The sequence below is a fragment of the Rhea pennata genome, chromosome 16 (genome assembly GCF_028389875.1).
Source record: "Rhea pennata isolate bPtePen1 chromosome 16, bPtePen1.pri, whole genome shotgun sequence".
NCBI lineage: Eukaryota > Metazoa > Chordata > Aves > Rheiformes > Rheidae > Rhea > Rhea pennata.
Genome location: NC_084678.1, coordinates 1,631,209 through 1,656,299, shown reverse-complemented (window position 1 = coordinate 1,656,299; position 25,091 = coordinate 1,631,209). Strand labels below are relative to the sequence as shown.

The following is a 25,091-nucleotide window of genomic DNA, read 5'->3' as shown; positions in this document are numbered from 1 at the left end:
GCCGCCCGCAGGGCCGCCAGGCGCCGCCACCCCAGCATGGCGCCGCGCAGCTGCGAGCGCGGCTGCGGAAGCGGCACCGCCCCCGGGCCGCCCCTTCCGCGTGCGCCACGCGGCGCGCCGGAAGCGGGCGGCGGGCAGCGGGCGGAGCGCGCGGCGCGGCGAGGCGAGGCGAGCGAGGGCCGAGGTACGGCGGCGCCGCCGCCCGCGCCGGGGCCGCTGCGGCGCTGCCTCGGGCCTCGGCGGCGGCGCCTCGAAAGCAAGCCGGAGGCCCCGGGCGCCCGCGGCGAGGATAGGGCAGCTCCGCGTGAAGGGACTTTGCCGCCGTCGCGCCGGGCCGCGACGCTGCTCCGTTAGCCAGCCGCGGCGGCTAGCGCGGCGCGACGGCGTCCTTCCCGGTTCGCCGGCCTCTCTTACGAGTCGCGGTGCCCCGCGGAGGAGGCCTTGTAAACCTCCCCGCTGCGATAAGCCTTCTTGTGAGCGCTGGAGCTGGGTGACGGTGGGGAAATTAGAGGTGTCAGCAGGGGAAAAAATAGCAAGTCTTCCAGCGTAAGAGCCTAGTTCAGGTTGGGCCCCTTGGGAAAGTTACTGGTATCGCGGGACTGTGGGGAGCCCTGGGGAGTGAGTTACTGCTCGTGGTCTGCTAAAGCTGGGGGCAGTGTGAGAGTGCTGAAAGCCCCATTTTGCCGTTTTAGATGTAGCTGCTGCAGAAGGTTAGAGACGTTAATGAGACGAGTGCAGCATCGCTGCTCGCAGCAGCAGAGCCCTAAGTTGGCTGTTTGTGCCAGCCTGAACGTTCGTGCAAGGCGTGTTGGATGTGGGAGTTTGTCACAGCAGATGCTGCTCCCTCAGGTGTCCTCATGTTGGACTTCTGTAGCACAGATTCGGGTTTCTTCCCCCATTTCTCTGCTGTCTGAATTGCACTGGGTAAGCCCCAGGTGATAACACCCTCAAGGTTCGTGGCAGAGGCTTCGTGACAGGACGCCGCATGTTGGGAGCCGCCAAACTGAAGTGTGCCCGAGCCATTAGAGAAGGGCGATGCGGACAGTTCTGCATGAGGGACCTCAAACTAGCTCTCAGAAACATAGCAGCTTTCACAGAGGCTTACTGAAGGCAAAACAGGACTGTCATCAAGGCACTAACATTGCATTGCTGTTGTTTCCTATTCGTTAAGTGAGCAAGTTTAAAAACTTTCTTCCTGAAGTGTCTCTTCTGCTCTAAGTTACAGAGAGAGAAAATCCCCGGCTCTAGAACTGACCCTTTCCAGTGTGTTTTGCTAATAAACTGAGTGACTGCCATTTCATTCCAGTTCTGTGACCTGCTTAACACAGCTGTTTGGGGTGCCAGTTAATTAATTTGCCTACAATACCGCAGTTGGGAGAGACTCTAGTGCATAAGGATCTCATAACTGCTGCTGTCGAGCACAATTTGGTGACAGAAGTACATTCGACAAAGTAGTAGATTCATGTTCCTTTTTATTTACTTATTTATTATGTTGCTTTCTTTTCCAGATGCCAGTGACTGTGGGCCCATACGGGCAGTCGCAGCCCAACTGCTTTGACAGAATAAAAATGGGTTTCATGATGGGCTTTGCAGTAGGCATGGCAGCAGGAGCGCTCTTTGGCACGTTTTCTTGCCTCAGGTATGTCACAGAAATGGCTTCCCTGGATGGGTAATGATACAGCAATAGCCAGAGAGAAATCTTCTCCCTTTTCAGATTACGATGGGAGATGCAGATCTGGTCCTGTTTTGTCACGCAGATGAAATTTTACCTGTGGCTCTCAATTACCCAAAGTTCGGGGGCCACGCTCTCAGCATCCGCCCTGCTTCCGAGGGAACGACACTGAATATAGATGAGCGTTTCCAATGGACTCTGTATAAGCAGGTTATACTTAGGCAGTTGTATTGCAATCATTACTTCTGCTACTGACAGTGGAGGCTGTTTGGACAAACACTGCTAAGGTTTTCAAAGGTCGGTTTGAAGCGGAGCTGAACGAATGTTTTGGAGCCTCAGCGGTTCACACGTGGCCATGTCTTAGCTCTAAGGATTGTCCGAGGCGCTCTGCGAGCTCTCGGTAATCTGTATCTTGCTCGATTTTGGGTGTCTCGTATCCTTGCGCCCCCTGCATGGATGCAGTTATCTCATTGACCTGGAGTCTTGAATGCAGGAGCCTGATCTGACTTGGTGGCTGTCAGTGGCGCAGTCCTATCTTATGCTGGGGAAGAGGTAATAGCCTGAGTTCCCCTTACACTATCCAGCACGCCAACTCAGAAACAAAAAGTGTTCTCTGTTCTGCCAGGTTACCTCTTGGGCTGCTTTCTGGCTGGTTTGGTGTACATCATCCATTAAAAAGAAATATTATAGTAAATTCTTTATTTTGAGCTTGAGATTTTTAAATCTGTGGTTAAAAATGCATGAAAACGTGATCATGCACCTGAAAAGGAGGAAAAGGCACAAAATCTAATCATCTGTTTTAAAATATTCTGATCCCTCTCAGATCCTGGAGAATATTACAAGTGGTACTCTGCTAGCAGAAAATACATTTTGTATGGTATAAAGAAGCAATGACAGCAGTTCGGTAATAATTGAAAAATGGAACAAGCTACCTTACTTCTGTTTTACCTGTTTTGGAAAAAGCTTTGTTTTAAAAATCCAGTATACAAAATTTCTTACACATTACACACTGCTGTGCCTAAAAGCCAAATATTACAAGAACTTTCTGAGAAGAAACAATTGAATTTTTGGTCCAACTTTAGATGAATGTGAACAAAATGTGTGCATCTGAAGACTTCTAGGCCCCTTAAATTTCTCTCATATTAGAAGTATGGTGTCAGTGGTAAATGGGAGATTAGTTTAGCACATGGTTTCTAAGTTGATGGTATTAAAAATACTGCCTATATAGCCAGGCAGGACTAAGAGACAACAGTTCAGATCCCTTTTATTTTCTGGCAGCTCAAACATGCAGACAGAACAAAGTTTTGTTTCCCCAAAATAAGGCTGCTTGGAGCACATCCATTTGTGGAGTCAAAAACTGGAAGTGCTTGGGCAAGCTGAGGGGAAACATTACGTTCTGGCTTGAGTAAGTCCTGGATGCACAACCATGCACGTGGCTATGCTAACACAGGAGAATGGCATGCCAGAAGGGTACTGAGTCAGCTAGTACAAGCACATAAAAAAACAAACGTGGACCACTGAAGTCACTAAACATCTCAAAGAAAACAGCTCTGCTTTCCTCCTTGTGGAACTTGGAGATAGCACTTTAAATTACAAAAGAGAAAGTATCTTAATTTTGGCCACTCATGTGATAATCAGCTGTGTCAAGTGTTTCTACCTGCTTCTGTTACCTGTCAGGTCTTCAACTTTTATACAATTCTTATATTTCTTTTTTCTCAGGATTGGCATGAGAGGACGAGAACTGATGGGTGGAGTTGGCAAAACCATGATGCAAAGCGGTGGGACGTTTGGGACGTTCATGGCTATCGGTATGGGAATCCGCTGCTGACTTGGAGCGTGGGTTTTTTAACCTGAAGAGTCCCTGTCCAGTGATTCTTCCTCTGTACTATAATAAAATCTTCAGACACCTGGAATTTTGAGTGCTCTTCATGAAATTGTGAAGCATCATCCTGCTGGCTTTGTTGATTTCAAACTTGCTTTTTACCAAACATTTTCCTCACGTCTCTTACTCCCATAAAAGTGAGACCTGATAAGCCTTTATACTGTGTTACAGCTTGTATTTCACAAACTAAGAGTAAACACTTTTACCTTTGCTGCTGCCAGCTCAAAACTAGTTTTTCATTTGCTTTACAAAGGAAGGGGGCATAGTATATGAAAGCAAGCAGTGCTACCAAACAGCACGCTGCAAGTACAGTCTTTTTTTTTCCAGCCTTCTTTAATGGGTTTTATAAACTGGTCACAACTTCATGGGAAAACATGTTGTGTTGTTGCCTACCATCCATCAGCAACTACACCAATGCCTATCTAGAGCAAACAAACATTTAATGTTGCAATCTCCTGTTATTTGCCTTTTGAAACAAACCTTATCTTTGCTTTTATCACATTGCAATGTTGTTTTGTGTTTCTGTTTAAGGTTAGCCTGCTCTAGCCAGAAGTATTAACAGAAGAAACTGAACCCATATGGCCTCTACATACTACAAGTACCATTTCCCCATTTTAAAAGAGAAATACAAATCTGCCACTAGAAGGCTTTTTGCACGCTGTAACGCGTACCAGTAATCTCTTATGAGGGAAATTCTGCACAGCACAGCTAGCCCCTCTAGGGCAGCAGAGGCTTTACTCTAATTAGCCCTGGTGGATTATTACTGGCAACTAAACACAGGGTGAAGCAAAACCAAAACCAAAAAAAAAAAAAAAAAAAAAAAATTCTGTAAGCCCCCACAACTTGGCTTTCTTCAGGTTTGTACCATGCACTCCTGAGACACACTCCCAGATTTTATACTTGGGTCCTCCAGACATCTACCGTTCACATCTAAACCAGTTTGTCTTCCCCAGTTCCTCTTTCCTCCCCTCTTCCCAGTGCTCCTTTCTGTATTTCTGAAGACTACGTTTAATCTGCTACATCTCAGCCAAAGCTAAGTGTGCTGTGAATGGCAGCCTCCGAGGTGGCAGAAGAGAACAAGTCACTGTCATGCTCTCTCTGCCTGGCCAGTTTTCCCACAACAGGGTGGAATGTTTACACTATTACCAAACATGACTTTTATTAGCCAATGGTTCAGGACCTACTGGGGAGTGTGAAACAGGTACTGACAAGGGCAAGCCCCTTGGCCAGAGTATCTTACTTTATCTGTTACTGCAAAGTAACTATCACCATTCTTCCAGAATGGTAACTCTACCAGTCTTCAATATACAGCGCTTAAATGACACGAGAGAAATAAAGCTTCTTAAAGGCCTTTTTAAGAGAATTTTATTTGAGTGGTTCTTACAAAGATTGTTGCAATATGAAAGTCTTTGTTTGATAGAAATATCAAGCTGTCTTGTCAAACACACTGAAGTAACCCAAAAATATATTTCAGAGCTCACAGAGCTTAAAAAGAGCAAAGATTATATGCAACCAGAACAAAACATGTTTCTGTATTTCCTGCCCATTTTCAGACTTGGCTGAAATCCTTCAACCGTGCCACACCGCATACATAGAAACTTATCTGGAAATGCAGATAGAGTTTTGTTTGGAAACTTAGACACACCTCACACAGTATTTACAAAGAAACTTTTACAGATACATTAATCAAAAGTTACCATCAAGAAATAAAACCCTTCAATCTTTCTATTCTTACCAATTATTCAGCACAAAGCAAGCTGAGTGGCTGACCGGAATCAGCTTTCAGTAGCATTTTGAATTTTCCATTTATACAAAACACTAAATATGTCCCTTCATAAAGTCTATCTCTGATATTAACCTTTAGCAGATCACCTACATTTAGTGAAATGTAAAATGTAATTGCTGCATTAAAAGAAAGGCTTGTGAAACATTAAAAATGTCATTATGTCCCATCTGCCTTTTACAGAGAATTTGTTTTCTATGAGCTACTTCTCATTTCCTACAAATCACCTTAGTAAATGTACAAGAATTACAAGGCAGAACAAGAAGTCAACAGCTTTGTATACAGTGGAAATGCTAGTCAGGGAGAATGAACACACTGCATTTCTGCTTACTTCATTTTATTTTTTAAAGGTAGCAGGAAGTGTACACAAAAATGACATTAAATCCTTTCCTTTAGTTTTATCTAAATAAAAGATAACTCAATCTTCCTCCAAAAAATAACTATGTACAAAACTGACTAAATCCATCTTCATCGTCGAACAGGAACCAGTAGTTGGGTTGCAGTCATAGAATCCGGAAAAAGGCTATGGTATGTTGGAAGAGGTACATACGCTGCTGTGATCATTTTACCTAATTGAAAGAGTAAAAGAAATAATCAGCATCTGTTCAATTCTGAAATAAATAAATAAATGCATGTCTCTACATGAAATCCACTCACCTGCAAACCACCTCCCATGCAATGCATTTACAGCTGCAATGGCAGCAGCAATTGAAGGACATTTGACATACACATTGCCCTGTAATACAGAAGTGTTATAGTCTGTTAGAAGTCTGGCAATTTTTACCTATTGCTTATCCTATTGAGATACCTCCACCATACGGTTTTAATGGAAGCAAGTTTTCTTCACTGTTTCTGCTAGTAAGACATGTATCACCATACTGTAACACTTATTTAGCATAAAGCACCTTCCAAAATACAGACTGTTCAATCTGTATTTTGAACTGTTCAAGTTCAATCTGAAAGCAGCAAGAAGTAATGGACTCCATGCTTGCTTGCCATACTCTGTTTGAAGGGTAAACATCTCCTAATGACAAAATTCAAATAACATGTAGAAAAAACGCAGTTTGACTATGTTCACTGCAGGTTTGCCACCGAGTTTAAGTCGTCGACAGTTAACCATGAGTGCTTAAGTATCTAAGTTCATAGGCTGCTTTTCAAAGGGGCTAAGTCCTCACAGTTCCCATAGGGAGACAGAAAGGATATTAAAGTGTAGTGGAAACTACAAACTATTGTAGTTTCTCCTATGTGAACTTCAGCATCTATTTTTAACCTGAATAAGAGTTGAAATGAAGGAAAAGGGAGGGCAGAAAATTACAATAAGGCAAGATATTAGATACATCATGGGAATGACAGTCTAATCTTAACCTTTGTTAAAGATGCCTGAAGTTTTCTATCTGCAAACGAAGCACTAGTCCAGTCTAATCTCAAGTAATACAATACTCATTCAACTGAAGAACATATAGAGGTCACAGGGAATACACAGGGCTGTGTATGGATTTTTGTGGCAATCAATAATTTTGGAATCAGATTAGATTCCAACTGAAGCAGAAATTATTTTACAGGGGAAAAAAATATTAAAAACAGAATCCAACATACTCCTTAGCAGTTTGCTCCAGCTGGTACTAACTCTCCCCACTGTGATCTAATTCATTCCTGTGGTGGTAGGGGGGAAACCTGAGATTAAGAGCTCCAGCAGACGCAGCAAGTCAGCAGAAATCTGATACTTAAGGCACTAAACAGTTAATACGCAAAGTTCTGTTCTTAAGTCTCCCCTGTATGGGCCTCCAAGTTGCTTCAATCTTTAAAAGACGCACAGCAACAGAAGCCTTCGTTATCCTTAAAAACACCACACTGTAAACAGCAGTAGTACAAGAAGCGATCTGTCTTTCAAAATATGCAGGGTCACGGCTGCAGTCTTTCCACTCGCACCAAACTAAGCCTTCACTACTGAGTGCGCTTAGCCTGGTAAATCTGGCTGTCTGGAAGAGGCAGGCTCATTTATTATATGGTAGCTGCATTTTTTTTCTTTTAAATGCATTTGCTAGGATGAACCAGATTTCCATGTAGAATCTGAGCACGTGGAACTGAATGTTGAGGGCTGGGGGTTCTTTTGTTTGACTTTTTGTTCTTGAAGCTGTCAGATACTAACTTTTTTTTCTTCCCAAATTAGTAACAGGACAGTATGTTATGGGAAAGTTTCTATCTCCATGAGCCTAGTGGTTCAACGTAACAGTGATTTTGATGTAGTAACAGAATTCCTCTGAAAAATACTGAAGTATTCTCTGGACCAAAAGAACAGAATTGGATATAAAAACAGACAAACCCTCCTGCCACCTACCTTCTCTCCTCCCTGCCCAAAACCACTGCCACATTGGGATGACCTATTTACTTTCATTATGTCAACTACTTAAAGTATGCAGAAAAAAAAAAAAGTTATAGGTTTGCTAAGTGCTTTTCAGAGAAGGGCTGAGACAGTCCCTATGATCCTGACATGAAACTTCGTACATGTCTTTCAGGGAATGCAAATCTCTGATTTTAGGTCAGGAATTCAGGTTAGTGCTAACTATTCACATACCCACTGAAAAACACCACTACTTCAAAAAGAGTAGCTTTATACTTAGAGTAGAAATGCCATAGGAAATCAAACAAGAATTTCAAGCATGAATCCATTCTGTTCAGGCTATGACAAAACAAACACTAGGTTTAACACTTAAGCCTAAAGTAATAAACTAGTTTCTAAAAATTCTGACAGATTGTCACCTCCTTCCATCATTTATCCAGTAACTGAGTCATTACTGAATTAAGTCTACCTCAGTGGTAAACACAGCAGGTAGCACATTTTTCTGCTTCAGTTTTCTTTTGCATATGACCTTGTATTCCCAATCAATTCTGCCATCTTGACATCTCTTTCAGGCAAATGGGATTTTCACACACTACCTAGTCTGCGCTCTTATTTACTGTAGATCCAATTAAGGGCGTGTGTGTCCGTCTATCCAGGGAACCCATCAACGGATAGGAACACTCTGTCTCATTATAAAAATGCTAGGAAAAACAGTAATTTATGCACTGGAATGCAGAGGATCTCCAATTTAAAAGCTCAAACCCATATAAAAGGATCTCAGGTGACTATGACTGGCAGGTGTGTTAAGCAGGGCAGAACAATCCCATTTTCTCCTAAACAATACTGGTACAGACAGGAATGCAGATTTCAGCCTATCACTGTGAAACAGAACAGAACACTTCAAGGTTCTGATGCTTAAAAAAAATTAGACCCTAAAGATTAAAGTATGACTGCTATACTTCAGTTTCGGCTCAGAATTCTATGTAAAGGGGGTTCAAGAAGGTCAAACCTCTTTATGGACCTTCAGTAATTTGTATTCAAAGAGCTGAAGTACAACGAAAGAGGTAAGCAGTCTGGAGACTGTGTAAACAAAACGAACATAGAAGAAAAAAGAATTAGCCTTTTAAAGATGCAGGCATTTGAGAGTCCATCACTCAAACAGTATTAATCACCAGCATTATTAATACTTCGTCATTGAGTCTATCAATAGCACGACCCTCTTGTATTTTTTTCCTCTCCATTTTAATTCCAGGCACTCTAACAATTCAGTACAAGATGGAGGAGTCCTCTATAACCTTACCAATGAAGACAACTGTTTCTGAGAATGGGATTAGGCACAGCACTTACTGTGGATCTTATGTCTGCTGGAATAGTGTTCTTTGTGCTAAAACTTGCTTTGTGCGAAAACTAAGGAAACCAGAAGTCTCCAGCTTGTGGGAAAGACACATTTTAGGAGAAAAAGTCAAATGCCTTTAACCCAAGCCAAAAGCCAAAGAAATTCCTGTTCTCTAGCTGCAAAATTACTGCAGAGTAACTCTAGCTCTGTAAATCTGTAGGAAGACTGCAGCACTGAAGAACTACTCTCACATCTATAAATGAGTTACATAAAATGATTCAAAACAGGAGGGGATCATCTTCATCCTGCAGAAACTGCAAGGTACTACTTCAAGTAGTCTAAATTCACTTCAAAAAAAAAAAAAAAAAAAGTAATACTCCTTCTATACAGTACAAGGGGGAAGGAAAAAAAAAAAAACCACACAGTCTTGAACATGCTCAATGTCTCCCTGGAACCAGGCATACCTGAGCTGAATTTTTGTCTACATAGATGTGGATAACTCCTCCATGTTTGTTACATTCCTCAATCACATCATCTTTAATTTCTGTATCCCAGCCAGCTTCTTCTTCACTGTAGGGGGAGAACAGGACAGAGTAATATGAGTAATCAGAACAAAATTCACTCCACAACTCACCAAAAAAAAAGTCTACAACATTCTAATTAGTTTCTCCCACGTTAAAGTCATCAGCAAATGCCAAACAGAAACAGACAACGATCAATCACTTACGTTTGAGGATTAAACATATTGGAAAGCTGGAAGCACTGTGTTGTGAGCGGTTGTACTGAAGCAGCTGCAGCCAGAACTGTTTAAAGGAAGAAAAAAAAATGACAAACTTAAGAATCCTCTATGTGCAGTTCAATTTAGACATGGACCTTTCCATCTGTTCTTTAAAATCCTAACATTCAATATGAATAGGAACAGTCGTAACTAGATAGAAAATTGGAGGCAAAGAAGTAAAACTCATAACTAGACATGATCTACAATAGAAACCTTTTTAGCCAGACATATATTCCAGCATGCAAGTCACATGGCAGTATAGGACAGACTGAGATCACCTCATCTGACTTTACTGGAAGTATGACAGGCATTTTTGAGAACTCAGAATGTTATTTTGAGTACATTTAATTATCCTTCAAATGCATGCATTTCTAAGGAAAAAATATGGCTAATGTAGGAAATATTTCTGACAATTAAGGAGATAGACCTCTTTTAGAGTTAAAATGTTATACTCTTTGCTATTAACTATGAAATATAGCCACTACCTGTTGTTTCTAATCATCACATTGCATCCTAAATAAGATGAGCACTGTCCTGTAGGCTCCTCTTTCAGTAAGATTTTAACTTCTGTCAGTCTTGACTGAAATAATGGCCACTTTATCTCTACAATACCTAAAACATTAAAGGCTGCCCTGTTAGAGCAAGATCATGCCTTAATCAGGGACAGAATCCCAAACTTGGTTCTCAAATGATCTCTATTTACCTCTAACACAGATTAAAAAAAAGAAAGAAAAAAAAGAGAGAGAGAGAGAGAAAGAAAGAAAGAAAATCCCACAAAACCCACACATATTATAAAGGCAACATTCTCAGGCCACATCTTTGTCCAGCATTTAGGAAAAGCTAAAAACAAAACAGTGTTTCACACATTCAGTTATTTTCAATAAGGTACAATTCCTACAGAGACCAATACCATTTCTCAGGCTCTGGACAGACTCTGCATCAGCAGTATTTCATTTCTAGACAACAACTGCAACATAAAACCTTATGCATTTCATACAACAATCTAATGATGACAAGCTCTACCAAATTCCACAGCTTACCTTCATTCTGCTGAGAGAGTCTTGTTTGCAAATCTATAGAAAAATATACCAGAATTCAATTAGTATGCTTGCCAATATTATTGTATATTACCTGCCATCCAGATTTTTAGCTTGTACTTTTGTGGCATGAACTTGTCCAAGTACCTTAACCCGCTCCCACTGTTCCTCTCTAGAGATAAAAAGTTCCACTATTTTCATTTGATCACTTCAAGCATTCTGCATTTGAGGGATATTCTATAATCACAAAGGTAAGCACATTTCAAAGAGAAACAGTACTTTAAAAGGAAAGGGAGATATTATCATCTCCTTTACTTTAATACATAAGTTTAATATATGCCTGTGTATTTGTATTTTGATATGTATTTTGTTCCATAAGAAAATAAATACGGTAGTTCTTACAGGCATTAAGCTTAAGAAAACAGTTGTCTAAATTAACAATTCTGCAACACAGGCTTTCAAGTTTTATTTTAATGGAACACACTAATATTTCAGCCATTATCTTTGCATATGTATGTTGCAATGACAAATTACTTCACTGCTTAAAATATTTTCAAGTGCTCAGAGCATCTGCCAAAAAAAACTAGTTGTTTAATAACATGTAGCTGTCCCAATTTATAGAAACGGGAACAGACAAATGAAGATTTGCTAGTCATTACCCTACAGTTCACGTCTTTACAACAGCAACACAGAACTTCAGGCTGCAAGAAATGTAAACATGAAGAGGTTTATGTCCAAGTTTTTAAATTCGCACAAACACAAGGAGTTGGCAGATTAAAGTTAACTATCATCTTAATCACTATTCACTAATTTAGAAAGCAATGAGATTGGGCTCTTTGAAAAAGCTTACTTGGAAATATCTGAAGATCAGTTAAATCTACACACTTTTTTCCTCCTTTTTTATAGGCCCTTCCCCAAAACACTGAAAGACCAGCAAGAGTTAAGTTTCTTGTTCTAAGTATTAAAGAGTGACAGCCCTGATGACAAGCCTTGCTTAAGTACCTTTCAAATGACTTCCATAGAACACATACCATGAAAAAAATAAGAGATGGAAGCAGCAAGCACTGAAGGCTCAGCTATAACAAGAATTGCCTGGATTTAGTGAGTTTCTCACCTGGCTCTGAACAGGGAGGAATCCTCAACTCCACAGAGTGAGAAATCCCATGATGGGGAGGACTGTCCTAGGCTGTGTTCTCTCCAGAAACCCATGGGATCCACATGGATTTGGGTGAATCTATAACTAATTACTAAATTAGTTACTACCCATTTTTTTTAAAAAAAATGAATTTTCTTAAATCAAACATCACATCTCCTAAATGACTCTAAGACGAGGAATAAAACTTCTCCCTCTGCAAATCCGACACAATTGCACACATCATTTACAGCTAAACCCACCAAGTGTCAGCCACCCTTTGGCTGTACAGCTCAATCCTCCTGGCCACCTGCACTGAAACATAGCAAATCTAGAGAAGACTACCAGCTAATCAATATTGGCCCAGAGCCCAGTGTCAAGTCTGTTCCAAACAGAAGATCAACTATAGTATCTTGTGGCAGCAAGTTTCAAAGGTTAACTACTTGTCTCTGAAACACACTCCATCCAATTTTTTTCTTTTCGTCACAAATTGAGCTTTCCCCTTGTTCATGATTGAAGAATGCTCTCTCCTCTCACTTATAAATTTAGTCAAAAATCACTTTACCATTAACTTTTATAAAACTTTCCATACATGCAGTTTTAACCAGAATACAGAAACTAAAGTCACTACATCTGTCTTGTTAAGCTCAAAGTTATATTTAAATCATACTGCAAAAGTATGATTTGTAAGAGTCACAAGTTTAGCTCTAGTTAAAAGTACAGGCTTAATATAAAGTATAAAGATAGAAATGTCTGTCATACCATTTTGTGCCTTAAAAGAAGCTGAAGCTGAGTGTATGTTCTGAAGCAGAACAAGCTTCAAACAAAAGCCAGTATTTGCCAGCTTTTTAAGTAATTCACAGCTACACAGACTGGAATAGAAGTCCTGGATGGTAACCCCTATGTCACTATTGCAGGCACACTATAACATGATCTTTTTCATAAACACACAGAACTCCTTCTGAAAAGTAAGGAACGTTTTGTCCCACCACTCAGGGTAGAAGATCGTTCTATACTCTCACAGTTATTTCAAGTTTCTGATTTTCAGCTAATATTCTACCTAGAGAACAAGTAGTACATAGCTGTAACACTGTTAGCTTTAATTATTTTACCTGATGGAATTTTCTCCACGGGAATAAACTTCAAGTTCTCAGGTCCCCCACAAGATTAACTCTTTTTTTTCCTCCTGCTCACCTCAGCGGCATCATTATTTTAGTCTTATTCAACTAACCTTGAATATGAGTGATCAGAACAGTTTACAGATTTGTAGGTGAGATCTCAGGTGGTGACATATACTACCTCTACGAACATAGTTCCTCAACAGTTGCCTTTTCACACTGACAGTTCATACTTATTCACTGGTAAGACAGAATACCTCAAGTATTTCCCCTCTTCATGAGCCATTTTCCACTGCTGAGGTCCCAGGCAATAACTGTAATTTGTTTCAAATCTCAGACACACCAAAAAAGGTATGATGCCCCACATACCCAGTGATAAGACCCTATTCAATCCCCTCATTCCCACTGTTTTTGTCAGTATTATTCATACAAATATTTAATAAGATCGTTCCTAAAACTGAACTTTGATTTCAACAACATTGACAAAAGTTTTTCAACTTTCACTTGGAAAGAATACCAACCCTCTTTCACTGAGCCAGCTTCCCAAATATTTTACACTTCTTGAACTAGCCACTCCTCCTCCAGCTTAAAGATTTCCATGTGATACATATCAGAAGTTCAGAGAGAAGCATTGTACTAGCTCCTCTGTCTAGAAAAGTTAGTTTTCAACAAACACTGTTACTCCTTACAAGTATTTCCTGTGGAAAAGTATGCTATATTTTCATCATTTTTGTCTTTAGCATGATTTTTGAAGGGAGGATAAACACTCACACAGAAATGGAGTCAGAGCAACAGGCTCAAAGTTGGTCAGATTATTTTTCTTCCTCTTTCCTTTTTACACATAGGTAGTTCAGAAATAGATCGCCCAGTTTTATAGCATGTCACAGACTTTTTTTTTGACAATATCTGATATGAGACCTCGTAGTTCATGTACCTATTCTCTCATGAATAGGAGTTTTCTTATTCTTCTGGACTGAGGACATTCAGTTCTTATTTTTACTTTTGCTTCTACCTTATCCATGAATCATTTTCTTTTTAATCCATACTGCATCTTACATTCCTCAAATTCCAAATTCTGCCATCATCAGTGTCCCCATAAAAAAAAAAAAAAAAAAAAAAAAAAAAAAAAAAAAAGCAGCAGCAGCAATGAAGGTCTTCTGAAGAATCTAGAGTAATTTTTCATTTCACCTTCAGACCTACTTTTTTGTTGTCTTCATGTATGCTGGCACACCTCTTACAAGGTTTAACTCAATCTGATTGTTGGCAATTCCTATTTTGCCTATTTCATAGGCTAAAATTTATTTGCTTTTTAATCAGTCTGAGTTTTTTTCCCCTCCTACTGCACATTCCTCGTTTTTCATGTACATAATCACCCAGTAAGGTGGGGAGCCCATTGCTACTGCACTGCATATAGATCCGCTACAGCATTAGCGATTTGGAACTGAAGAAACTATGTCCTTCCTGTTCAGACACCTGAGTTGTTTAGACCAGGTGACCTTATTTCCATATTTCCTCATCTATCAGTTTTGAAATCAAAAGCCTTAGTTACAGACCTGATTTTGTTTATCCTTCCATTTAAACTTGAGCAACTCATGATCACTCAGTCAATGGTAATTTCTGTTCTCATCCATAACATCTTCATTACTTACCAAAATGAGTTTAAAATAGCATCCCCTCTTGATGAGTCAGTGAGTGTTTGATGAAGAAATTTGTCGGATATCACATCCAGGAATATCTGGGCCCCACCATTATTACTAGCAATTCTTCTCCAATCTGTATCAGGGAAGTTAAAGTCTCCCATAATGACATAATTCCTGGTAGTAATTTTCTCTAACAAGAGTAAAGAGATCTTTAATCCATAACCAAATCTCACTTTGGGGATAGCTCATGACTCTATGGTAGTAAAAAGTTTTATCTTTTTCTCAACTTAAATTGTACATCTTCATTATCTCTTTTGTACAGTATGAGTGGGATATATAATGCTACTCCTACCACCTTTATTTCTACAATTGCTAAACATGCACATACTTCAAAAAAATTCTGCATTAAGCCTTATCATTTGCTCCTCCACACCTATGATGTCTTATACCAGTTCACGTGCTCTCTTAACAGTTAAAAACGTCTCAAAGACATTTTTGGTCAGGTTTCTAATTCAGATGTTTGGATTTCTTTGGAATATGGGGAGAGGGAAGACAACCGTTTTTTTTTTTTTCCTCTTATTTCTGACTATATCTGTACCCAAACCAGACACTCATATCACTGTCACCTACATTAAAGATGACCTCATTTTAGTGTTGTTTTCCTTTCCTTTCTTTCTGGATTAACTCCTCTTCTCTTTCTTGCTTTTTTATTTTTAAATCTATTTCTTTTCTAACACAAAAACTTACTCTCCAACCCCATTTTTTTCCCTAGCCCATTCTTCTTCTTCCCTAAGTTTTCTTTCTAGAGATGCACGCTACTAGGTTTTTTTTTTAGCAACTGTCTACAGTTTAATGCACATGCTCTTATCAATGCTGCATTTGTGCTTCAGAAATATGATTAATGTGTATTACTTCTGTCACAAACTCTGCTGGAAGACAGAAATAATGTATGCAAGAAGTGTAATGGAATCAGCAAAAAATACACATTCCAGCATCTACTTGTTTGTGACACTCTTCAAGTCTTTTCTACTGCTCTTTGTATTTGAGCTAGCAAAAATATAGAAAAATCCCACTCTGAAGTTCCATGCAAGTCCCTATGGGAGGTTACATTCAATTCCCAGCTTCGAACAGTTTGCTGCATATGTTTAGCTAGGAACTAGCAACTGCAGCCATCATATCCTCTGTCTCTCAGAGGCATCTCAATAGAACTTAAAAAATGCCCATTTACAAAGCATGCAAGCTGCAGCCAACCCCTAAGCAACACACAGATTCACTGACATATGCTATTCTTCCTGGCCTGGGCATATACCATGCATACCTAACATTATTGTTAATGTAAGGCAGTAAGTATTTGTGTAATATGGTGTTAATTGCTGTGTCCTCTGTAAAGTCCTACTAACCTTTTTGGCCCTGGTACAGCTCCAGTTTTTCAGAAGGGACTCTGCAGAGGGTAAATCCCTTCCAATTATTAGCCTGCTATTTTTAACAGTCAAGAATTACACTGTAGTAGAACCTTAAAGTCCCCACTAGTATCAGGAACAGTAAAGATAGAGAGGCGAAGGCCTGGGATGAATTAAGTGAACTACGACAGATTTGCCAAAAATAATGCAAAGCGAATCACATCCATCAAAGCTGATGCATCATCACTGCTTAGTTACTCATGGATTTGTGGAGTTCTGCAATGTGTAAAACATGCTGTAGATCTACGTTCCCACTTTAAATCACAAAACGCAGTTAAATACTTCTTATCTCAAAGTTATGAAGTATGATAAACTATTTTGGAAAAATAAAGAGGTCCTCACTTCTTACCTGCCACAGCTCCAAATGCCAAAGATCCACTCATCTGCAGAGCCTGCTGTGCAGCTGGGGGAATTTGCAAACCAGTACCTAAAGCAGAAAACATGAATATACTTTGTAGCAAGCATTTTTCCCTCAGTTAGGAACCCAACAACAGAAATAGGAGTAATCATATTGTCGTTAAAGAATCTTACAAATGCATTTAGCATAGTATTCTGTGTAGTATATTAATCCAAATTCTGCAAACTTCCTTATTTTCACGCTTTTCCAGTTTAATCACCATACATACCCTCTGCAAGCCTTGCCATCAACTGAAGGCGACCAGTTGTTCCCAAGTCGATTCCAGTCCGTTCCAACTCATCACTGTCCAAAAATGAACTAGCACTGGAAGCATCAGTGCGCTCAGTTACATGTCCAACTTTCATTGGTCTACCAGCCAGCTCAAATCCATTGAGTTGTTCCAAGGCCTTTTTGGCACACTCGGAGTCTGAAAACTGTAGAGTGGAAAAAGTACACTCAATACTGTCCACAGGATTTCATAACACTTCTATCATATGTAATATTACAGGTACCTTCCATCTTAACCAACACATTAGCAAACTTGCACAACTTTGCATACTTATTTTCTCATATTTTGATGGAAATACATTGAAATATATGACTGTTGAAAGTACAGAGAGTAACAAGATATTTCATTTAACAGAAGTCACGGTTGCAGTTCTCTTTCAATGCATTGCGAGAACAAGAATCACTTCTTTTGTAACTTTATTGACTCTAGTGACTGCTCCTGGCAGACATTCTGCTTCATGCTACATAATATGAAGTTAAACTTCCATGCTGTCAGTGCTAAACCTACAAAATAACGTATTTGCAGTCACCTTGGCTTCATTTGTCTCCAAGTACCAGAGTTCCTAACTGAGATATTTCTCTTTCATCACAAATTGCCTTACCACTCATGACCCTGAGTTCACAAAACTAATTATCTAAGGGTAAAGAGAAAGAGGTATCCAACAAAAATTCTGGAATTTCTAGAATTTTGTTTCCCCGTAATAACACTCCAATTTCATCTCCAGGGCACCTTCAAAAAGCTAGTCTTTTTTTTTTTTTTTTTTTTTTTCTCTCCTAAAGAAACAGCAGTGCTTTACCAGACATTGAATGCAGTATTGGACAGAAGTATGCTACTCCCATTCTAAATATAAAAACTGCTCAATCAGAATACCCATAGAGAACTGGCAGAGAAAGCAGGAGACCACTGCTACATTCCCTGTAACATTAAACTTCTAAAATAAGACTTAATTGTAATTTCCTGAGTTAACTGTGCTTTCACAAAGGAAGATTATGTTTAGAAGTTTTCTAAGAATCCTGGTAATCCCAAACATACCGTAATAAATCCATATCCTTTTGAACGTCCAGTTTCACTATCCATCATCAGTTGAATGCTTTCAATCTAAAAGTAAGAACAAAGCTATTATCAGATGCTTTGAAACAAATCACAAGACAAAACCTACATATAGTCCTACCAGATACAATGGTCATAAATGAAGGTAAGATCTCTTAAAAATAAATAAATAAGAAAATAAGCAGTTCAGACTCAAGTTCAGACTAGCATACAGGCTAAAATTAGATCTTTATTTCAAAACTAAAGAAGCGACAATAAGTGAGATGTTCAATTTATCCTTTTTAAGATGTTGCCAGTCACAGGCAGAGGTCTGGTCCTGATGTGGTGTTCTAGCAGACAATTAGCACACAAGCATCATCAAATCCCAAATGAACTAACATCAGTATACCATTTCATATGCTGAGAAACTCTGGTTTTTAGGGTAAGAAGAGCAGCTGGGTCAGGGCTTTAAGAAAAAGCTACACACTTTTAGTATTTGTGTATTTCTATATGGGAACTCCTAAAGGTTTACAGTTACAGAATTAAAAAATTTAGAGCCATCCATGACCTATGAAATAGTATTGGGAAGAGAATGCAACAAGCAAGAGAAAAAAAATTGAGGTTTCAGAAAAAGACTGGGAAACATGGAATGAAGAAAACACTTTCATAGTTTCGTATATAAACTTTCTAACCTATGCTAGTTCTACTGCTGAGGGCAGGGGGAACAAAAACAGAAAACAAAGGACGACCGTGTGGATTCAAACATCATAAATTTCCCAGCCTTTTGCACAACAGAATTAAAAAGGATACACATATTGAACCTCTAAATAAGGCATCTCAGAAGTACGCTTACATGCGCAGAGGGTTAATATATCCAAAATTGATTAAAAAATCTTAAGCAGCGTATCAGCTGTATGAAGGCAGGGCAGGGCTTCAAAAAGTAAGCAAGATTTAAAATCAGGATATAATGTAGTTTTCAGGTAATTTAGTGTGACTGCTGTGTTCTCAGCTTTGCATCATAAGACCTGCCACTCAAAACTGGACCACACCACAAATCAATGTGTTCTCAAACAGTAATTCAATATCTTAATCTTTGTGGATGGTAACAAAGGAATCTTTCGTGGTAACAAAGGAATGGAAACAAGAGACTGTACTGCAGGCATGAAGCTTAATTACTTCAAGAAGTCATCTGAGAGCTAACATAGGTTTCTCAAATAATCAAAACTGCAACACATTGACTTTGCTTAGTCAAAACTTACCCTGCCAAATGGTTCAAAGATTCCCCGAAGCATATCTTCAGTTATGTTGAAGTGTAATGATCCCACATACAGCCTCATAGGACCAGCACTGCCCTTCTGCAAATTATTTGCCATTGCTGCTGCTCTGTTCTTCTCCGCCTGAAAACAAAAACAAAACAACTTTTTCAGAATTTAACAAAAAGAATAAGCAGCAAACAGCTACCAAATTAAAACTCACCAAAAATACAGTTTAATAATTTGCACAATGTCCATCTAACTAACTTAACTGATTAATTTAAATGCTATGAAAACCAAGATCATGACCAAGTACACAGACACACGGCTTCAACTCTTCAAATTGAAGAACTTCATGCTGAAATCTGGCTTATATCTAATAAATCACCACTCTGCTTTTTATATATGCAGAAAATCTAGTGCAATTTCACACTACAGTTTTATATTGCTATTATAGCTTTGTTATTACTACTTTCTTAACATCAGTGTTTTCAAAAGGAATCTTGTATCGCTTTGATTTGCTGTAATTGGCCTGTCAACTTTTGGAAGCAAATGTCTACTTATAATTATCTTAAATCATCATTCTCGTTAATGATTTCCAAGCATTCAGTGATAACCAAATTTACAAACACTAAACCTTCCAGCAAAGATAACTGGGAAGGGAAATCACAATGGCACTGAGATTTTAAAACACACCCTTGTGGAGATCTTCATTTTGAAAGCAAAATCTACTAAGATTCTAAGTTTAAAGGCTAGCATTCACAAAGATCTCCACCTTTTATTCTAGCACTTTATGAATGTTATGCCTATTATTTAGCTCTTCTTTAAAGATCTGACCAGCACACAAAGTAGTTATTTGCTAATTACACAGCTTGCTAAGCCTCACTTCATACTCAGAATTTTCATTAAGATGAAAATAGATGACATCCTTGCCTCTGAGAAACTCCTCTGAGCTTCCAGCCTTTAGCTCCCTTCAGACACTATTCAAAATAACTAACAGTAAGGTTTAACAACTACTTACCTGTGATGCTTGTACTATGATTGGTACACCCAAGACTCTCTGTCCTGTTAGTCCTATTGCCAGAGGCACTGAACTAACATCAACAAATTCTACATAAGCAATTCCCTTTGAACGCCTGGAATTTCTATCAGAAATCATTCGCACATCACGAACCTGAAAGACAAGAATGAAATGGAAGCACTATGTTTACAGAGAGGGTTATACTACAAAAAAGTAAATGGAGTGCAACACTCAAAAAACAGGTTAATAAGCCAGACACTTATTTGTCAAATCAATGGCTTTATAATTATGCTGCAAATCTAGACTGGTATCAAATTTCCTTCTTTAAATATACTCCACAGGCAAGTTGGCATTATTTTTATTCAAAATCAAACGCAGTATGCTACAGGAACAGACCCACTACAATACTTGCACCATCTCAGTGCTTTAAGTGGGAATCTTAGGGCAGATGCAGTAAGTGTCTCAAAACTAAAACTACGAAGTTATATTTTAAACTGCTCTCCTATTCAAGAAGGATTAAAACTTTTGGAACTAAAGCTGTTTGGATTGCATGCTCATGATCTGCAGATTGCACTCTGAACAACAAACTGCCGATTAACTACTTTTCCAAGTTCAGAGGCAAGTTCAGTTTTTTACCCAAGCAGAGGGAAATCCTGTACAAGAAGCTCCAGAAAGCCACCTGTTCAGTTCTGCAGAACAGCAATCCTGGACTAGGCTAGCTTACAGAAGTATTTAGAATCACATTAACTGTCCTATTAATTACCTTCCCTACTGTAGAGAAAAATTCTTCCAGGTCTCTTGGTCGAATTCTCGCAGCCAGCTGCATGCAGAATACTGTTCGAGCATCCCTCTCTTCAGGGGTAAGATTATCAATAGGTTCTCTGGAATGTAAGAGGAAAGCTGAATTAGGGAACTCATCACAGGACTGCACATAAAGCTTCAAACATTTGTACTTTAAAACTAGATACTGAAAAAAACACCTGCAAAATAAAGGAGGGGTGAAGAACCAAAAGGGAATGCCTAATACAAGCCTTTGATTAAGGCTTTGATTAAATGATTAATCCAATTTTAACTGTAAACATTAAACATGACTGGAAAATTATCCTTCAAGTTCAGAAGCCCAAACTATACAAAGGTGTTATTTTGTCTAGAAGAGACAACAGTACCATTCTACAGAGCTTGCAGTCAAAAAGACAAGATGATAGGATAGGAAAAGAACAAGGCTAATTAGACTGACTACCTGTCTAAACTCTTGGACAAAGAATATCAACCTTTCCCTCCCCCCAGCTTTGCAAGCTAAAATCTTATGTATACCTGGTCACTCCACTGTCACTACAGCTATCACAACAATATCATCTGTACAAACAGAATTGCCAGTCCTCACATAATTTTGTAGTGTAAGCTTAACCCTAGCAGACTTCAAAGAAAAGAGGCAGCCTGAAATAAAGTTAAAAACTGAATACTGAATGATTACTCTAGTCCCCAGTTCCAGAAGCACTAATGTAATTTTATTTTGATACTGATCACTGGTTGAAATGAGATGTTCTGCTTCTTACAAGTTAAAGCTTCAAATCTAAGCAAACTGTTTTTCTTTAGAATAAGTAAATAAAACAGAAATATCCTGCTGCACGAGTAACTGACACTTGTGCAATTAACCCAAATTTCAATCCTGGACTGAGTTGTCCACACATACCAAACAAAAAGCAAGCATTTGTACAGCATTTCCATTCCCTATTTAAAACTAACAAGATTGAGCAGAAAAGTTAGTCAATTTAAAATAGAATCAATTTAAACTAGGATCAACTGGAAAAAGCTTGTGAATACAAGCTTCAAACATCAAACGCAAATTAAGATGTGCTTTGCACATCAATACGATTTACAACTTACTTACACTGTTAATTTTGGGGGGGGGTGGCTTATTGCACGGGAAGAAAGCAACAGGGTATTTTCAATGCTTTATTTTCATGTGCTTTCTGAATGAGGAATTTTGAAGTTTCTTGCAAGTATAGGGTGGACAGTGAGTAGTTATCCATTATTTCACCATTTTTTAAACTTCAAGTTTAAAAAAATACGTACTGTATATACTGCAAAAATAGTGGTATAAATAGTGATATAGTGTATAAATAAATATATAGTGTATAAAAATTGCTACCTAACAGGGCTCTTGTCTTTTCTGAAGGGACTTTTGCTTCTGGAGCGTCGTCTGCTGTAAAGACAGATCAAGAAGATTAACAACCTTCAAATATATCAGTCTGATTTTAAACAAAAACTATTAATAATGCAAAAAAGTAGAGAAAACTCAGAAACCTTAATTTGATGCTGTGAGGCAGACCAATCTTCCCTCTGATGGCACTGTTGAATTTTGGACCAGAACTACGGCAAAAGAAAAAAAAAACATAACATTACTTACCACAGTATCTGATTTCAGGATCTCCTGTCTATATTCACATTGCATTATGAGTGCTTCCCCATCCTTCACACTTGAGCTCTCTTCCATAAACAGTAGCCATAGCATGCATAAACTACACCAAACCATGAGGCAGGGAACATTTTCTGTAACCAATTTCACCTGCATTACAAAAATCTCAGAACATACGAGGCCAGATACGGCACACTTCTATGTGCAAACTATTTTAAGCTTCAGTTACAGTTATAATCTTTTCTCCTTTGTGTACTTGTCCACATGTATATTCTGCTGCTGACTCTAAAGCAGTTCCTTAACTGCCTGAAGTCAGCTTCAGTTTTGAGGAAAGTGGTGATGGCACAACTATTTGCTTGAGCACAACAACTTAACTGAACAACTTAAACTGAAAGCGTTATGAGATTTAAGGTGCAAGTGGAAGCCCAACAGCTCCCTGCAGATGCCTGTAAGGAAAACATTCTGGAGATTTCACTACCAGGGGGTAGGGGGGAAGGCAGCAATGCTTACAGCAGCATGCACACCGAGGAAGATGATGTTGATTCAACATGTCATGACACCTTAACACATGAAAATTAGTGGATCAAGATGCAGAACTGTACTGGCAGGTTAAAATAAGGGAAATACAACCCTGCAAGATATAAGGCAGGGGTGAAGGGGTGGGGGAAGAAACATTTTAACAATTTATTAACAGAAAAGAAGGCAAGAAAAAAAAGGGGGGGCATATTAGGCAGCAGCGTGTTTGAGTTGATCATTCTGGATCAGAAAACACACCATTTAATGACTGCTGTAAAATGCACCAAGATAAATTACTCCATTTCCTGCTTAGGGTTCAGAGATGCCTGCTGACAACATCTCAGGGGCTCCAAGGTCTCTGATATCTACTGTCAGAAGTTGCATCTGGCAATTGAAGTACGAACTCCAGAGCCTGGCTTCTTAATCAGAGATTGGATTACCTTGCACCTTCACACCTGTTGATGTAGAACACGGTGTTGTCCACATCAACTTGGATACTGCACAGTAAACTACGTAAGTGACTCTGAACTCCAGAATATCAATGCAGACTAAATAAATGATAATCAAGGATCACAAACATGACTTCATAAGGGAACAGTGAAAGAAGGAAAGGAAAAAAAAATTGTTGGTCTTCTTTTAAACCTAATGAGAAAAAAAAAAAGAGTACATACATGGTTCTGCCCCCAAAACAGTTTCCTATTTTTATTCTACATAAATGAGTATAATAGATTTATATGACAGCACAAGTGGAATACTAACGTTTAAAAACTCTAGCAAATTACAGGCACAGTACACCACTGGAACAGAGTGAGCAGAGAGGCATCTGAAAACTCCCTGACGCAAAACAGTGATCTGAGCATTCTTTTCAGGTTCTTTTTGGCACTATTCTGTGGGATGCATTTCCTTTGGACTTTTACGAGACACTTGTGAAGCTGCAGATTTCAGAGAAATTTTCCTTTTTCCCTATTCCTCTTCTCTCTTCCTAATGTCTTTCTGAGAACTCTGCAGTTGTTGGCTGGTTCCTGCTACCATGTACAGCAGTGCTGAGTCACGAGCAATACTTATTTTTATGTCTAGGCGTTAGTTTCTTCAGATAAGCCAGATGTGCTATCCTGCACGTACAACCAAAGCATAGCTAAATATGTCTTCTAAGCTTATGTGATGCCACACTGCCCAAGAGAACAACAGTCAGGTCAGAAGATAGCTGTTAAAATAAAGTCAGTCTTCACCTGCTCAGTCACATCCAAGAACCTAACATGCATCTCATACAAGGCAAGTTTTGGCCAAAGCCTCAAAGAGCCACGATATATTTCTGGTCTTCCTGGCAGCATTTGCCTAAATTCTTCACCCCAGAATAGCAACAGAAAAGCCTGAACATTTTCTACTGTAAGGAGCAGCTGACATTTGTCAGCCAGACACCTGAGTGAAGAGTGCTTGGTAAAGTCGTCGTCTTCTTAAGAGACCAAGAAAAGTATCTGTAAAACATTTAAGAGGCAAGATACACAAAGAAGAACAACATGAAGAAAACCAAAAACTGGGAACACTGAACACTGCAAGCAAATCACCTGATTTCAAAAGAGGAACTACACTATTTAATGCCAGTATCTCATGCTTACAGACGACCGATTCAAACTTCCTCAAGTTCTACATAGTTCATCATTCACCTTTTCTTTAAGAATTATCTTCAGTAAACTTCCTTTTCCCAGTATTGCAGGGAGACTTTAAGACTTCTCCCCATGGCAAAAAAGAACTCATAGTTTAAAGAAATTATCTTAAAAAGGAACTTTTTATAAAGGAACTGAGAAAGATAAGGACTAAAGGGGGACAGTGGGAGCCTCACACACACAATTAGGAGTATTTTTATCTGGATGGGATAGTCAGCTACCACACTGCCACTCGTATTAACAGCAATTCTGAATTGTCTGAACATGCCCAAAAGGTTCCGGCTGGTGGGTGATCTCTCTTAAATCAAGAATTCTGCTCGTTAA

The 25,091-nt window shown here is 39.1% G+C and overlaps 2 protein-coding genes across 7 annotated transcripts in view; one reads left to right on the top strand and one right to left on the bottom strand.

Annotated features, from left to right (window-relative positions):
- The first annotated feature begins 111 nt into the window (after positions 1-111).
- On the top strand, positions 112-3,585 carry ROMO1 (reactive oxygen species modulator 1). Its single transcript, XM_062589516.1, has 3 exons — positions 112-184; positions 1,509-1,639; positions 3,392-3,585. Exons 2-3 carry the CDS (start codon positions 1,509-1,511, stop codon positions 3,498-3,500), a joined length of 240 nt encoding a protein of 79 aa, XP_062445500.1. The 5' UTR covers positions 112-184; the 3' UTR covers positions 3,501-3,585.
- A 1,308-nt stretch (positions 3,586-4,893) lies between these two features.
- Positions 4,894-25,091, bottom strand: part of RBM39 (RNA binding motif protein 39) — a 32,929-nt gene continuing 12,731 nt past the window's right edge. Inside the window, exons 5-17 of one of the 6 annotated variants that reach the window (XM_062589512.1) lie at positions 22,476-22,541; positions 22,321-22,374; positions 20,932-21,049; positions 20,169-20,321; positions 19,154-19,291; positions 17,898-17,963; positions 16,806-17,010; positions 16,529-16,606; positions 10,833-10,865; positions 9,742-9,817; positions 9,479-9,584; positions 5,995-6,073; positions 4,894-5,906 (exon numbers count right to left, since the gene is read on the bottom strand). In XM_062589512.1, the coding sequence (XP_062445496.1) occupies positions 5,806-5,906; positions 5,995-6,073; positions 9,479-9,584; positions 9,742-9,817; positions 10,833-10,865; positions 16,529-16,606; positions 16,806-17,010; positions 17,898-17,963; positions 19,154-19,291; positions 20,169-20,321; positions 20,932-21,049; positions 22,321-22,374; positions 22,476-22,541 (1,273 nt within the window). In that variant the 3' untranslated portion in view covers positions 4,894-5,805. Of the gene's footprint in view, positions 5,907-5,994; positions 6,074-9,478; positions 9,585-9,741; positions 9,818-10,832; positions 10,866-11,943; positions 12,070-14,728; positions 14,910-16,528; positions 16,607-16,805; positions 17,011-17,897; positions 17,964-19,153; positions 19,292-20,168; positions 20,322-20,931; positions 21,050-22,320; positions 22,375-22,475; positions 22,542-25,091 lie in introns of those variants that run through there. The other 5 variants (XM_062589513.1, XR_009960113.1, XR_009960114.1 and 2 more) reach the window with 5 other exon arrangements.